This window comes from Daphnia pulex, chromosome 2 (genome assembly GCF_021134715.1).
Source record: "Daphnia pulex isolate KAP4 chromosome 2, ASM2113471v1".
NCBI lineage: Eukaryota > Metazoa > Arthropoda > Branchiopoda > Diplostraca > Daphniidae > Daphnia > Daphnia pulex.
The window spans coordinates 3,451,346-3,464,675 of NC_060018.1; the positions used below are offsets into that span (position 1 = coordinate 3,451,346).

The following is a 13,330-nucleotide window of genomic DNA, read 5'->3' on the forward strand; positions in this document are numbered from 1 at the left end:
AACGAAATCGTGGCGCCTGTTCCACGTCGCTCCCTAGTTAAAACATAAATAAAGACTCGTCGCATGGCAACGCTGCACTTAGCGATCCGTTCTCTCCCCCCCCCCCCCCAGTTATAATCCCGACTAGTTAAACGAAATCACGACAAGAAAAACCCTTCTTGTTTTTTTTTCTTCTCCTTTCAAAATTGTAAGCAAATAATTCAGCGCACGCTGCCATTTTCGAAACGGAGAAAGCGAATGGCACGGATCAGATTCGATGGTTGACGGAATCGATCCGATTTAGATCTCCACGGCTCACGCAAACACGCTTCGTGAGAGTCAGACACACAAGTTGGAATAACGAGCGAAGGAGACAGAAAAGATCAGGCTTACCGTCAGCATCCATAGTGACAGCAGCCGGAAGAGCCGAGTGAACCGTAAGAAGAATCCCAACGGTCCGAGCGTCGGTTGTGGCCGGGAGTTACGACGCCAAACGAAAATGCCTTGACGGGAGCGCACACGATAACACTGTTTTTTTTTTCTCTCTTTTCTTTTGTAGAATCGAGTTTCCCCTTGACCACCAGGACAAGGATCAGCCAGCCGGATGAAGCGATATGAAATTGGTTGAGGGCAGCAGCAGCAGCAGTCAGTCCTTCTTAGTTTTGTCCCATCTTGATTGAAAAATTGAAAAATATCGTGAGTGTATGCTATTTATATTGTTATGTTTTTCGGGAGAGAGGTTTTAAATGAGAATCAAAATTGTTTATACAAAGGGAATGGCGAAGTATCGAGTCGGAAAATAAAAGAGGACAATTTCAGAGGAGCTTTTGACGTGACGGCGGCCTCCTTCTAGCTGCGAGGTGTGCGATGCACTGAGAAGCCGACCGCCGGTAAGGCAACGTTATATTTACCCAGTCTTTGCTTTCAGCTGGTAGTGGTGGTGGTGTTATGGGGCCCCCGCTGCTCTGCCACCTCCTTTTCCTCCCTGCGCTGGCTGTTGCTGCTGCTGCCGTGGCGACGGCGCGTAGCGCACACGACGCTCCATTACTGTGCTCGCGCATCCGGTTCCAAACTTGCGTTTTTGTCACCACTCAATTTTCTTGCTTGTAACTTCAATTGTTCGATACATTCTGAATAAGTAAATGCCACGGTCAACAAAAAATTCGGCCCCTGGTCAATATCACATCTCCTATTAATCCTGAAATGAGGAGCACAGAGACCGTTCGGATCGTCACGAATCGTCCCACGTATACAAATGCGAGGACCAGACTGGATTTACCTCGTGAGTGAGCGATCGCTCGTGTGGAAGCAGCTGTGTGTGGTACTAGAGTGGGAAATGAACCGCTTCAATGGATTTCCGATTGTCCAGCCTGTTTGAAGAATAGAATATGTTACATTTCATTCAAGAACACAAGTCGATTTTCTAGGGGGCGGACTGTCAAGACACGTGAAATAAGCAAGTAATGGAGAATGTGCAATAATGGAATGAGACGTGAACGAAAGGAAAACTTGTCGTTGTAGGCGACTCACAAAGTGGGAACCAGTAGGAAGAAAACGACGCGTAATGGAGTGAAAAAATCCAGAGCTGAAAGAAAGGAGACACGAGCTATCGATTCACTTCTTCCTGTGACCTTTACCGTTAAGACAATGATGGGTATCCGTAGCAACGGACGATATATTGTAACACTTTCGTGGTTTCCACTTGTCTACATATACGTACCCTACGTGGAGTCAACTTCACCATCTGCACAAGTTTTGGATTGTCCTCACAATTGCCTCCAGTCGTTATCGGATAATTCTTCAAGTTGCTGGACCTGGAATCCTGCATGCCCTTCTCCTACAACAGAAAACAAAAGAAGAGGAAACAAAATAAAAATAAAGGTGACACAAATAAAAGATGTTTGGCCCAAAAAAAAGGGCAAGCTACTTCCAGGAAGAGAATTGGTACCTGTTTTTTTGTCTTGCACTTGTTTGATTGTAAGCGTAGGACACCTGTTACGCGTATCGGAAGAAGAGCCTGGGGGGAGGAGGGGGTCTGGCAAGTGAAACTCGACTCCAATTTTATCCCAGACCAATGTGCTGCTCCCGTCATCGATTTCTCGTCAAACTGTCCATTTGCTCTATTCATCTCGTAACACCACTCTCAACTCTCAGTCCCAAGAGCCTCCAGCAGAGACTTCAATCTCATTTCACTCCAATGCTGGGCAGACAGAGAATGTGTGTGGGAGTGAGTAAAGTGAAGAGAAACGATTTAGCGTCGCCAACGAGACGGTGTCGTCTGTACTTCTCTCAGGAGATTGTTAAAAGTTTGTATGAGTCGGCGTCGAGATTCTTCAGTTGACTATGTTCGTCTCAGACCGAGGACCTAGAAAGTACATGGGCCGAGAGACGTCACGTTCGTCAACCGTGAACACACACGGGATGGAAAGGTTTCGGACAACTTTGCTGTCCGTCTAAATTGGTAAATAGACGAGGAACAAGCAGCTCGAGCCAACTTGAACAATTTAATCGATAATTTTCACATGAACGGTAATACATTTTTTTATGCCGCTTCAGATTTTATGTAAAGCAGTGGCAAAAAAAAACTAACGGAAAAATAAACCTTCGTGTTGGTTTTAAAGAGTACATGGTATTTGATGACGGAAGAAGAGGAAGGGGCAAAAATAGGAGGGGTCGGGAAAGCATATGGGTTCTCGTTGCTATGACGACACTCGGTTGATTGGATGTGGTAGCGGATGGGAATTGGTGAGAGGGGAGGGTAAAAAAGACGGGAAGAAGCAGAAGGGAATGCACATCCCAAATCACGCAAGGCACACTAGTCCTTTACAACGAGAAAAAAAAAAAAGGAATATAGAGAATGTCGCGTAACGGAATTATTTAACTTGGATAACGAAACGAAGATTCACACAGAATAGTTGGCTTCTCAAATAGCCATGGAAATGAATAAGAAGAGAACATTGACGACGAACGAGAGACACCATGATAAGAAAGCGCAGTGCAGCACCGTCTTTTTGGGATGATCAGTCGATCGGTGCTCCTTCAAGCGATAGCTTTGGCTTCGGGCATGTACGTCTCCCAATGTTCAATGATCTGTAAAACATGCGTAACGTAATTTTATTAAGGCCTGCTCTTCTGTCGACGAGTCTACGTCCCTCAAATTGAGATTACCCTCTTTTAGGGAACCAAAATCAAACTGAAATGACTTACTTTGTCCTGAGCTTTCATCTGCGCTTCCAAATAAGAAATGAAAGCTGCTTTGAAATCCTTGACGCGTTGGAGATCGAAGCGTTCCAGCTCCTTCTTGATCGCCTTAGAAATACTGTCAAACTCCTCTTGACTGCGGTTAACTTTGGCCTCCCACTAGAAAGGTTTTCAAGTCCAAAGGACATGTCAAGTTGAATTCGGAAAAAAAAGCGAAACACTTCGAGCAAACATTTCTAAGAGCGCTCATCAAATCCAGGCATCTTATCTTACCTCTAAAACCTCATCTTTAGCAGGCGCGACTTTATCGGAACGACCAGTCGATTCCCATCGATCAACCGCTTCCCGTTTTTTGGCCAACATTTGCTGAGCGTGTTGCCACGTCTGGAAAGCCTTAACACGCTCGTGAAAGACATCCTACCACGAACCAAGAAAAAAAAAATTCGATTATTTGTCGTTTGGTGGAGTGACCAAGATTTTACCTTTACAACACCCAACAGCCCCAGATAGTCCTTGATAAGTTCGTGCAGAATGTAAAAATCCGCATTTGACTGGTCGTTGTGAACGCCCTCTAACTTTAATCAGTAAAAAATAGATAAGATTAGAGACTTTAAAATATGTTGAAATTAATTACTTTATCGTGGAGGTCAGCCATCTTAGCTAGGGCTCTGGATAAACCTGCATGATCCTCGCCATTGCTCAGCAAAGCCAATCCTTTTCCCAAAGCAGCAGTTGCGTAGGCTAACTCGCGTCGATGACTATATAAACCCTCCAGAGATGCTTGTAGCCGGCGAAATTGAGATTCTAGCGTCTCAAGTTGCTGATGACGCTCTTCAAACCACTGAAATTAAGGTTGAAGAATGATACACTTTTTGAAGAAATAAAAAAACTAGTAAGAGTACGCCTTACAGGATCAGATTCACCCATCTTGAAAGCAATTTTAGTCACGGTCTCACCCATGCGGTTAAAAAGCCTTAGTACACCTGCTCCACTGAGAGCCGAGGTATTCGATGCACGTGGCAATTCGTCTTCTGTAATACCCAAAGAAGGAATAAGTGCGTGAATTGCTGCATTGAACAAATACAATTGAAACATACCGCATTCTAAGAATTCCCGGAAATCAGGATCTACTTGAAAAATCGGGTGGATAGCAGTTCGGATCAGATAACGTTCAAGGGCAGCCCTTCGACGCTCGACAAATTCCGGTAATTTGCCTTCCTGTTCAGTTTGACCACCTGCCATTTTTACTTTGGTAGTACCTGAAATTGATTGATTGGTAAATGGAAATTAGGGAAAATATGAAGAATTCAACAATCAATTCTATCAAGTTCAAGATTGCATGTATATGGAACTATACATGTAATTCTGATAAACTTTTGGAAACATACCAACAACATTTTTCTCGGGAGGGGCTGGCACCAAGCGACCTTTATGTAAGTACTTTTCGGCAAGTTTATCGTGCAGTCCAAGAAAATCCGAAAAACGTCGAGATACAGTCATTTCATTTTTCTTGAATAGTCCAATATTGGTGCGAGTCACAACGTTGTAAGTAAGGAAGGAAGAAATCCCATCACCAATTTTTTGGGGATCTTTAACACTAATTGTTATGAATTTATCACTCTAGAATATAAAAAAATTACAGATAAAGGAATTAACACACCAAATGTAGACTATACAAAAATGTACCTCTTCAGGAACAATTTTTTCCTCCTCAATTGTGGTCCCAACATAATTGCTGTAACTCTACATAGTATGAAATACAAATAAGTTGCTGTTACATGCTACATTAAATCTTTTAACAAACCTGTGTTCTTGGAGACGTCACTGATGTCTCTAAGGTTGGCCGAACAGGTGTTGCATCAATCTTTACTTCTTTTGGTTCTGGAATATCTTCAAATATATCTTCAGGCTCAGATCTGAGTTCATGCTTGGCATTTGTATCATCTACATCATCCTTGAATTCACTATCCGAGTTCAGATCTATTTCATCGGCTGCTGACAAATTATTAGATTGCTCTTCTACAACAGACAAGTCATTTGATCTATCATCTTCTAGAGATATGTCTGCTTTGGCTTCCACTTTAATCTGTAAAATTAATATAAACGTTAATATATTCTGTCTAATTCCCATTATGGCGATGGGGGCGGATTCTGCACGCGGACATAGACTACCAACCCATGATCTTGAGAGACCAAATAATTGATCAGAAAACACATTTACAATAACCCAGACTTGCTAAGAAACAAAAAAGTACCTCAATCGCCGAAGCAAATAAATCGTCATCGTTAAATTCATCATTTAATTTCCTTGGAATTTCTCCATCGTCTGCCATTTTTCAACTGTATTTACGTGATATGTGTTCGTACCGGAGAATAATTGTGCGATCCAAGTGACATCTAACGATAAACCTAGGTTTTTTTTTTAAAGTACTCCTGAAAAAAAATAAGGGGGCGGAAAGAAAAAAAATGAGAAAATTAAGATAAATTTTTAATTAACATTTTTTTTTAGGTTCTATTTTTTGTTCCAATCCCGTAAAAACAAAAGAGAAACGAAACAATGAAAAGTTAATTATTCTTCGTAATTAAAGTATATTTCTAATCACGTTTGAATGTTCATCATGAATACAGCTAAAGAACACCTCCAATTTTGGAAGAATGTAAGAAAACAAAATAAGTCAAAACGCATACGTTAACAGCCAAACTGAACCCAAACATGAATGGTATCCAGGACCATTGCGTGGTTGAAGGAATTGTGGAAATGTGGTGGACAGAATCATTGGTGGATGAAATGGATGATATTAGAGATTTGCGAGACAATTCGTTATTAGGGTATTGATACAGACAAGGTGAGTTTTCCTGATAGCGAAGGCTTGAATCGGTAAAGCGTTGATCAAGATTATCGGAGAACACTGAAAATCGGTCAATGTCTTCAAGAGTTGAATCTGGTCTTGAATCCGGAGGGCTGCGATTTAAAAGGCCGGTTTGGATGGAACCAAATCCTGAACTCTGACTGGAAGAACGAGTGAGGGCGGTGTTGTGACTAGGGGAAGAAAAAGTCGGAGCAGGCCAATTGTTACCCTGCCAATATCCACCAGCGACCCAAGAAGCTTTCGTCAGATTAGTTTCTGGAGATGATCTGCTAACATTTCAAATCCATTAATAATGATTTACTCAAAGAAAAGATAAAATTGTGCAATATTCACATGATACTTGATGAAGAAAGCCTAGATGGTGAGATAAGAGGTCTAGGTTTTGCAAATCCTGGTGACTGGGCAATTGATGAAATGCTAGGTGTACTTGTTTTAGTTTTTCTTGGTGAGCCTATATCTAATTTGCTCAGATCTAAATCACAAGGTGGGTTTGGGGATTTTGAAAGATTCATATGTGAACTTTCAACTTTAATCATTTTAGATTTACAAGCTTGTTTTGATTTTCTCTGTGGAAGTTCAGAAATAATTTTGATACTTGCAACTATGCAAAGGATAAAAGAAACTCCTGTTTTCCAAATTGGAGAGATCAAAAAAAGCATACTAATCCACAGAGAACCTAAGGCAATATTCCACAAGGGACAAATCCTTTTAACAAGGATTGAATAACTTAAGACTGTTGAACAACTTAGTCCAATACAAGCAAATGATTTCTGAAATAAATAAATAAAATTACTAAATTTAACATGAGTGTTCAATGTATCACAATAATACCTGATATGTTTGGTCTACAAATTTTGAATAGTAAATCCATTTTGCTGGCAAGAATTCACTGCCCCCCGTTTCAACCCAATAATCACTTATTTTGAGTACTATCATAAACCATATGATGACAAACTCCACATGGGAAATGAAATGCCGAGTTAAAGGAAAACAAGCAACCTAATATAAAGAAATTGACAATTATTGAAACTCCAATTGAACAATAGAAAATCAATCGTACCATGTTGTCAAGATAAGTTCCGGATTGGCGGCAAACTGTTATTAACAATGAATAATGAACTATATATACAACTATGTTTGATTAGATATCCTAATCCATTACGCAGTTCTCTCACGACAATGAAAACATGCACGAAAATATTTGCGAGTATAAAATTATTTACTTTCAAACAGTTAAATTTCGTCTTTCCCAACACGTGAAAAGCATTAAAGAATGAATTCTTCTGCACAGGGCACAATAATGACAACACAACAGCAACGCCACCTATGGCTTTAAAGTTTGCCGTCTCAGCCGTTACCGTTAGGTGACAAACAAACAAGTAAAATCAAAAATCAAAAGACAAGTGCGTTTTATTCATAAAAATGATACATTAATATTATTCACTTGAGTTTTCTTCAATTACTTTTTTCATTTGGCGTTCAAATACTTTTTTGGAATCACAAAAACCTTGTCGCGTTTTTCCAAACGAGTTGGGACCAGCAGATGTCTGTGTATCCCTACAATTGTTCTGGGTTAGGAATCATTATGCCATTAAAATCTAAGATTAGGTAGCTACCTTCCAATATTTTTCATTCTCATCCTTGCTTCTGGAGGCATTTCTTCTGCTTCATCGCTGTCACTACTTTCACCAAATACAGATGCTTTTTTAACCAATTCTGGTTTAGGGTCGGTTTTTTTCTAAAAAAATAAAAATACATTACACATCAACACATAACTAACTGTACTTTAACAACAATATACTTACAGGAGCAGGTTGTTTCAGTTTTATGGTAAGCCCTTTACTATGTGATGTTGTAGTTTTCACATCAACACCGTGCTTTAATTTTTTAAATGCATCTTTACCGTCTTCTTCATCACTTGATGAATCGTGCTCGACAGCACGTTTTAAGGAACGAGTTCCTTTAATCTCCACAGCTTTTGAATCTAAATCAATGGAGAAACACTGTCGAACGTGAGATAAGACCATTTAACCAAATCATATATTCACGATATTATATTTAAAATATACTTAATGATTTGAATAAACTAAAACTTAAATTGTAACGCATAATATAATAAAATATAGTATAACGAAACAAACAAACCCCGTGAAAATTTATTATTAGAAGACGCCATCCTAGGAAATGAGTTTCTGACGTACAGTTCAACAATAATGCAACGGTGTGTGAAGCGGTCGTTTATTAAGAATAATTTTTACTTAAATTTCTAATTTCTTTTTTTTTCATACCAATATTTCGAAATCTAAAATTTCTTAAAATTTCTTTTGCAAATATATTTTTAAAGAGACTTTTAACACAAAATATTTAATATCTGAGGAGTGGCATCGTCGTCTACACCACAATAACAACTTTCGTATTTGTACGTATCTGAGATTTTGAGTGAAACACTAAATAGAATAAAATCAGGAATGGAATCTGAATCTTCAAAACGAAATTTAAAGGTAAAAAAAATAAGAAAAATAAAGAATACAAAAAATACAAAAAATACGTAAAAATACAAGAATCAGGTGTTAAAAAACCATTTTACAACTTAATGATCAGAGGTACTTAAAAGAGGAAGAGACTAAAGACGAAAGCCCACCAGAAGACGATGATTACGTTCCTTACGTTCCAGTCAAAGAAAGAAAAAAACAAAAGTTGACGAAATTAGGAAGAATTTCACAGGTAAAAAAGATTTTGAATCATAAAATATCCTTAATGACTATTTTTTGCATGTAAGGTGAAAGCTGATGCTGATCTCAAAACCAAATCCTCAAGCGAAAATGAAGGCAATGAAGAAGAGGAAGAGGACCTCCAAACTGTTGCGAGGAAATCTAATATAAGTTTACTCAGTCAACACACAGAACTAAAAAAAGTTGCTCAAGGTAAATATAATGGTACTTGTTAATTAACTAATATTAATATTTTTATGTTCTTCAGCTAAAAAGGAGAGTGCCTTTGAGAAGCAGTTGAAAGAAGAAGAGAAAATTCTTGAGAGTATTGCAGAAAAAACTGCCTTGATGGGTGTTGCTGAATTGGCTAGAGGTATTCAATATGAAGATCCTATAAAAACTAGGTAAGACTAATTTTTGTTAATGCATTAATATTCAAATGTGCTTTAATTTAAATATTTTTTTTACTAGCTGGACACCACCAAGATGTGTACTGAACATGCCACGAGACTATCCTGATATACTAAGAGGGAAATTATGCATTACTGTTGAAGGGGAGGATGTACCACTTCCTATACCATCATTTAATGCCATGAAATTTCCCAAAGGAATTTTGGTTGGTTTACAGAAAAAAGGAATCAAGCAGCCATCACCTATTCAAATTCAAGGATTACCGACAGTGTAAGCCAATTTTCAATGTTTAAAGCTTAGTTCACCTTATTTACTTTGAAACGTTTTAGGTTAAGTGGTCGAGACATGATTGGCATAGCCTTTACTGGTAGTGGTAAGACTTTGGTGTTTGTCTTGCCAATTGTTGTATTTAGTTTAGAGCAAGAGCTTAAGATGCCATTTTTACCGAATGAAGGTCCATTTGGTAAGTTTTTTGCTCTTATTTTAAGTTTTTGCCTTGAATTGAATGTAATATTAATTTAAAACGTTAGGCTTAATTGTGTGCCCATCACGTGAGTTGGCGAAACAGATTCTCGAAACAGTAGAGCATTTTGCCGATTGTTTAGCTCAGCAAGGGATGCCCAGAATAAAGTCCTGTCTGATAATTGGTGGAACTCCAGTTAATCAGTCGTTGGAAATCATAAACAGGTTTGTTGAATTTACCTCTAATTCTGTATCTCGTAATAAATTATTGTCAACTTTAGAGGGGTTCACATCATAGTAGCTACTCCTGGTCGCTTAATGGACATGCTTGATAAAAAGATGATTAAACTGGATGTTTGCCGATATCTGTGTATGGACGAAGCTGATCGTATGATTGACATGGGATTTGAGGAAGACATCCGTACTATCTTTTCTTATTTCAAGGTGAGAGAATTTCATTAAAACGAAAAATCTTGGTTTTTAGTAAACCTTAAATCCTTTTCAATAGGGACAACGACAAACTTTGTTGTTCAGTGCTACAATGCCAAAGAAAATTCAGAATTTTGCTCGTTCCGCCTTAGTTAAACCCATAACAATTAACGTTGGGCGTGCAGGTGCAGCTAGCATGAATGTCGTTCAAGTCAGTATAATCAAATTTCACCATTTTTGAATGAAAACTTATGCTCGATCTCTTAGGAAGTAGAGTATGTCAACCAAGAAGCCAAAATTGTCCACCTGTTGGAATGCATTCAGAAAACACAACCACCTGTGCTCATTTTCGCTGAAAAGAAGCAAGATGTGGATGCCATACACGAGTATTTGTTGTTGAAGGGTATTGAGGCTGTAGCCATTCACGGAAGCAAAGGTACTGCAAACTATCACAATTTTTAGTTCATGATTTAACTTATTAACATTTTTAGACCAGGAGGAGCGTTCTCGTGCTGTTGATGCCTTCAGACAAGGAATTAAGGATGTGTTAGTGGCCACCGATGTAGCCTCAAAAGGACTGGATTTTGTCAACATTCAACATGTCATAAATTATGACATGCCGGATGACATCGAAAATTACGGTACTAAAGAAATAATGATCATAAAAAAATCCACACTTTAAAATCTGGCTTACTTTCAGTGCATCGAATCGGACGTACTGGCCGATCAGGAAATAAGGGGCAAGCAACAACGTTTATTAACAAATCGAACGAAGAGTCCGTCTTACTTGACCTCAAACATTTGCTTATCGAAGCAAAGCAAGATGTCCCTCCCTTTTTGGCCACACTGCAATCAGAGACGGAAGTTTTCCAAGATCTCGGAGGTAATTTAATAATGTTTTCTTTAAATGAAAAATTTACAACGTTGATTTCAAAATTTACAGGGGACAAAGGTTGCAGTTACTGTGGCGGTCTTGGTCATCGTATTACGCAGTGTCCAAAGTTAGAAGCGGAAAGCAACAAACAAGTTTCTGCCGTTGGCCGTAAAGATTACTTGTCTTACTCTGCGGCAGACTACTAAATGTTTCTCAATAATACCACAATTTATAATTTTTTTGTACACGTGAATTGCAAAAGAACAATTTTAAAATTATTGTGAAAATCCCGATATGTTGTATCTTATCGAAAGAAAAAATTTGGAAATACATGACGACCAATAAATTAAAATTTTAAAGACTTAGCAAAAAGTGCAGCAGTAGCTTGAGTAACGTCGCCGTTAAATCGTCTCAACTCTTCAATCACCTGTAGATCATAGCAATGTAGATTCAACATACTAAAAAATACTAAACTCAAAATTACAGAACAGTAGGCCTACCTGTTCACGGACAAATCCCATAGATACCAAATCTTGAATTTGTTTTTCAGTGAATTTGTCGGCCTGAGGTTGAGTGCTGGGATCAGGTAATGCCGACTCTTGAAGGGCCTGTAAAATAAATTAGTTATACGATGATAAAAACATGTTTGAAGAATTATCTAATCTAAAATAACCTTGGCGAGTTCATGATCTTCCATTTCAACCGCAGAAGAAGATTCGGTTTCAGAACGTGGGCCAGATAATCGGGCACAGTCAGGAAGCTCATTTTCGCATAAAAACGGTGTTTCGGTTCCGGTAGTTCCGATGACCAAGAGGTTGCGTTTCAAATCAATCAAGCACTAAAGTTTGAAAGATTTTACGTTAAAGCTACAGCGTAGATTTTTCAACAACTTTAAAAAGCTAAAATTTACTTGATGGCGTTTAAGCATGTCTAATCCCAGCAGCATGTCCATCGGTTGTTCTTCCAAAATTGAAAACGAAGTGGGTAAAAAGTCATCTCCTATTTGGATCTTTCAAAATAAAAAAAATTAATTAGAGTCTAGTAAAACTCAAAGGCAAATAGCCAAAATTTATACCTGGACCATATGAATGCGTCCAACAATACGCTGAATTCCGACACCTTTAGCAATACCAGCCCAACGACTGTCAACTAAGCGATGGATATCGCATTTTAATGCGCAAGCTGAAGACATAATTGTAGTTTGAGCTCCTAAAAAGTATAAAACGGGGAAATCCCGCAAAAGTTAGTCACAAATCGATTAAAACAAAACAAACAAAAATGGTACCAGAGTCTATGAAAGCCTTGACGGGATGTCCATTTACTATGCAATTTATATAGAGCATAACAACGGTGCCAAATGATTCTGGGTGGTATTCGATAGCTGCTTCCATATTTGCTTCAATATTTTTCTGACGAATTTCATCGGCAATTAGTCGTTGAGCTTCGGCGTCAAAAGGATCAGCACGAGACATTAGGCTTCGAAGTCTCTCTCGTTCTGCTCTGGCAGCTTCTTGTTCACGTAAGACCGCAGTAAAACGAGCTATATGGATGACAAATAACTAGTTGAAGTGTGAAAATAGGAAAGAAATTTATATAATGATGAGACCTAAATCTCCTGATAGCAGTGCATCAGCAAGACGAGGGTTATTCTGCTTGAGCTGGGCAAGTTGGTCAGGATTAGCTAGAAACATGTCTCTTATGAAAACTGGGTCGTTTTCATTGCCCCGATTAGTGTTTCTATTTCCCCTGGAAGATGACGGCACCTGAATAGCACTGAAGTCCAAGTTCAGAGAAGGATCTGCAAGCATCAATACAACACATAAGTCCTGATTTTTTAATCTTTTATTAATCAAAGTTGCAACAATATTCTTAAAGTGAGTGTAGACCTTGGGGCTGATTGGTGGTAATTCTTTGCCTCTGTATGACAACAACATCCCCTTCTTTTAAACCGTGATTCTTCAAACTCTTTGATCCATCACTCATAACTTGTCCATTATAAACTAAACTTATTTCTGCTGCTGGAATACCAGACTCAACTTCACAAAATGCTTTAAAATTTTCCAATTCCAAGTCCTCAGACACATCCAAGTTGAATATGTCATCAGACAGTGTGGTAACTGTAATACGCATATTGTAATTCTAATCAACTTAAGAAATCACCAGTTTGAATTAAACAACAAAAGTTTGCAACAAAAAGGAAATCCTGTAATTAATAACGCAAACAAACAGAATGCAACTTAGTTCAATCACGTAGAGTAGAAAAATACGATTTAATCAAAAGCTGTGACTACACAACAATGTAATATGTATAATGGGGGAAATGCACCGCTGCCACATATTTCGGCTCAATTAAAAAATCGGCGGCAATTGCGAATTGCGATGCAGTTCGATGC

General features: G+C 38.5%; 6 protein-coding genes across 17 annotated transcripts in view; 1 reads left to right on the forward strand and 5 right to left on the reverse strand.

Annotated features, from left to right (window-relative positions):
- The window catches only part of LOC124188415 (small conductance calcium-activated potassium channel protein 2-like), a 54,654-nt gene extending 52,912 nt beyond the window's left edge, over positions 1 to 1,742 (reverse strand). For 9 of the 10 annotated variants that reach the window (XM_046581038.1, XM_046581030.1, XM_046581034.1 and 6 more), the window contains exon 1: positions 373 to 550. The gene's annotated coding sequence lies outside the window, so the exon portion shown is untranslated. Of the gene's footprint in view, positions 1 to 372; positions 651 to 890; positions 1,178 to 1,258 lie in introns of those variants that run through there. The other variant, XM_046581023.1, reaches the window with a different exon arrangement.
- A 722-nt stretch (positions 1,743 to 2,464) lies between these two features.
- LOC124188416 (sorting nexin-2-like) lies at positions 2,465 to 5,594 on the reverse strand. Its single transcript, XM_046581040.1, has 11 exons — positions 5,436 to 5,594; positions 4,985 to 5,266; positions 4,867 to 4,923; positions 4,569 to 4,800; positions 4,278 to 4,439; positions 4,090 to 4,211; positions 3,815 to 4,021; positions 3,663 to 3,755; positions 3,454 to 3,597; positions 3,187 to 3,339; positions 2,465 to 3,069 (listed from the first exon to the last, which is right to left on the reverse strand). Exons 1-11 carry the CDS (start codon positions 5,511 to 5,513, stop codon positions 3,019 to 3,021), a joined length of 1,581 nt encoding a protein of 526 aa, XP_046436996.1. The 5' UTR covers positions 5,514 to 5,594; the 3' UTR covers positions 2,465 to 3,018.
- Positions 5,595 to 5,749: 155 nt separating this feature from the next.
- Positions 5,750 to 7,356, reverse strand: LOC124188419. Of its 2 annotated transcripts, none has more exons than XM_046581046.1 (4): positions 7,111 to 7,356; positions 6,882 to 7,049; positions 6,384 to 6,820; positions 5,750 to 6,316 (listed from the first exon to the last, which is right to left on the reverse strand). In XM_046581046.1, the coding sequence occupies exons 1-4, from the start codon at positions 7,111 to 7,113 to the stop codon at positions 5,809 to 5,811; spliced, it is 1,116 nt and encodes a 371-aa protein (XP_046437002.1). In that variant the 5' UTR covers positions 7,114 to 7,356; the 3' UTR covers positions 5,750 to 5,808. The 2 variants fall into 2 exon arrangements, with proteins under 2 accessions (XP_046437002.1, XP_046437000.1); XM_046581044.1 differs by having other exon boundaries at positions 5,750 to 6,319.
- Positions 7,357 to 7,444: 88 nt separating this feature from the next.
- On the reverse strand, positions 7,445 to 8,278 carry LOC124188420 (PEST proteolytic signal-containing nuclear protein-like). Its single transcript, XM_046581047.1, has 4 exons — positions 8,196 to 8,278; positions 7,856 to 8,034; positions 7,667 to 7,788; positions 7,445 to 7,607 (listed from the first exon to the last, which is right to left on the reverse strand). The coding sequence occupies exons 1-4, from the start codon at positions 8,224 to 8,226 to the stop codon at positions 7,487 to 7,489; spliced, it is 453 nt and encodes a 150-aa protein (XP_046437003.1). The 5' UTR covers positions 8,227 to 8,278; the 3' UTR covers positions 7,445 to 7,486.
- Positions 7,856 to 13,264, reverse strand: LOC124188418 (protein DDI1 homolog 2-like). The gene is made up of 9 exons (XM_046581043.1): positions 12,824 to 13,264; positions 12,544 to 12,735; positions 12,223 to 12,477; positions 12,013 to 12,146; positions 11,848 to 11,946; positions 11,611 to 11,775; positions 11,438 to 11,545; positions 9,478 to 11,364; positions 7,856 to 9,414 (listed from the first exon to the last, which is right to left on the reverse strand). The coding sequence occupies exons 1-8, from the start codon at positions 13,065 to 13,067 to the stop codon at positions 11,284 to 11,286; spliced, it is 1,278 nt and encodes a 425-aa protein (XP_046436999.1). The 5' UTR covers positions 13,068 to 13,264; the 3' UTR covers positions 7,856 to 9,414; positions 9,478 to 11,283.
- On the forward strand, positions 8,437 to 11,283 carry LOC124188417 (ATP-dependent RNA helicase abstrakt-like). Of its 2 annotated transcripts, XM_046581042.1 has the most exons (13): positions 8,437 to 8,551; positions 8,652 to 8,774; positions 8,830 to 8,974; positions 9,030 to 9,165; positions 9,233 to 9,442; positions 9,502 to 9,635; positions 9,703 to 9,859; positions 9,916 to 10,078; positions 10,143 to 10,274; positions 10,331 to 10,499; positions 10,555 to 10,704; positions 10,764 to 10,946; positions 11,007 to 11,283. In XM_046581042.1, the coding sequence occupies exons 1-13, from the start codon at positions 8,519 to 8,521 to the stop codon at positions 11,141 to 11,143; spliced, it is 1,872 nt and encodes a 623-aa protein (XP_046436998.1). In that variant the 5' UTR covers positions 8,437 to 8,518; the 3' UTR covers positions 11,144 to 11,283. The 2 variants fall into 2 exon arrangements, with proteins under 2 accessions (XP_046436998.1, XP_046436997.1); XM_046581041.1 differs by having other exon boundaries at positions 10,764 to 11,283.
- Positions 13,265 to 13,330: the final 66 nt, after the last annotated feature.

Excerpts from the sequence above, each read along its gene's own strand:
- LOC124188417 (XM_046581041.1), top strand. The coding sequence starts at position 8,519 with ATGGAATCTGAATCTTCAAAACGAAATTTAAAG. Across the intron at positions 9,636-9,702 it reads ACCGAATGAAGGTCCATTTG|GCTTAATTGTGTGCCCATCA; the intron begins GTAAGTTTTTTG and ends TTAAAACGTTAG. Across the intron at positions 10,275-10,330 it reads CTAGCATGAATGTCGTTCAA|GAAGTAGAGTATGTCAACCA; the intron begins GTCAGTATAATC and ends TCGATCTCTTAG.
- LOC124188420 (XM_046581047.1), bottom strand. The coding sequence starts at position 8,226 with ATGGCGTCTTCTAATAATAAATTTTCACGGG. Across the intron at positions 7,789-7,855 it reads AACTGAAACAACCTGCTCCT|AAAAAAACCGACCCTAAACC; the intron begins GTAAGTATATTG and ends TTATTTTTTTAG. Across the intron at positions 7,608-7,666 it reads AGAATGAAAAATATTGGAAG|GGATACACAGACATCTGCTG; the intron begins GTAGCTACCTAA and ends GAACAATTGTAG.
- LOC124188416 (XM_046581040.1), bottom strand. The coding sequence starts at position 5,513 with ATGGCAGACGATGGAGAAATTCCAAGGAAATTAAATGATGAATTTAAC. Across the intron at positions 5,267-5,435 it reads TATTTGCTTCGGCGATTGAG|ATTAAAGTGGAAGCCAAAGC; the intron begins GTACTTTTTTGT and ends TTAATTTTACAG. Across the intron at positions 3,070-3,186 it reads AGATGAAAGCTCAGGACAAA|ATCATTGAACATTGGGAGAC; the intron begins GTAAGTCATTTC and ends CATGTTTTACAG.
- LOC124188419 (XM_046581044.1), bottom strand. Across the intron at positions 6,821-6,881 it reads TTGTAGACCAAACATATCAG|AAATCATTTGCTTGTATTGG; the intron begins GTATTATTGTGA and ends TATTTATTTCAG. Across the intron at positions 6,320-6,383 it reads CTTTCTTCATCAAGTATCAT|CAGATCATCTCCAGAAACTA; the intron begins GTGAATATTGCA and ends TTGAAATGTTAG.
- LOC124188418 (XM_046581043.1), bottom strand. The coding sequence starts at position 13,067 with ATGCGTATTACAGTTACCACACTGTCTGATGACATATTCAACTTGGAT. Across the intron at positions 12,147-12,222 it reads CAAGGCTTTCATAGACTCTG|GAGCTCAAACTACAATTATG; the intron begins GTACCATTTTTG and ends TATACTTTTTAG. Across the intron at positions 11,947-12,012 it reads GACGCATTCATATGGTCCAG|ATCCAAATAGGAGATGACTT; the intron begins GTATAAATTTTG and ends TTATTTTGAAAG.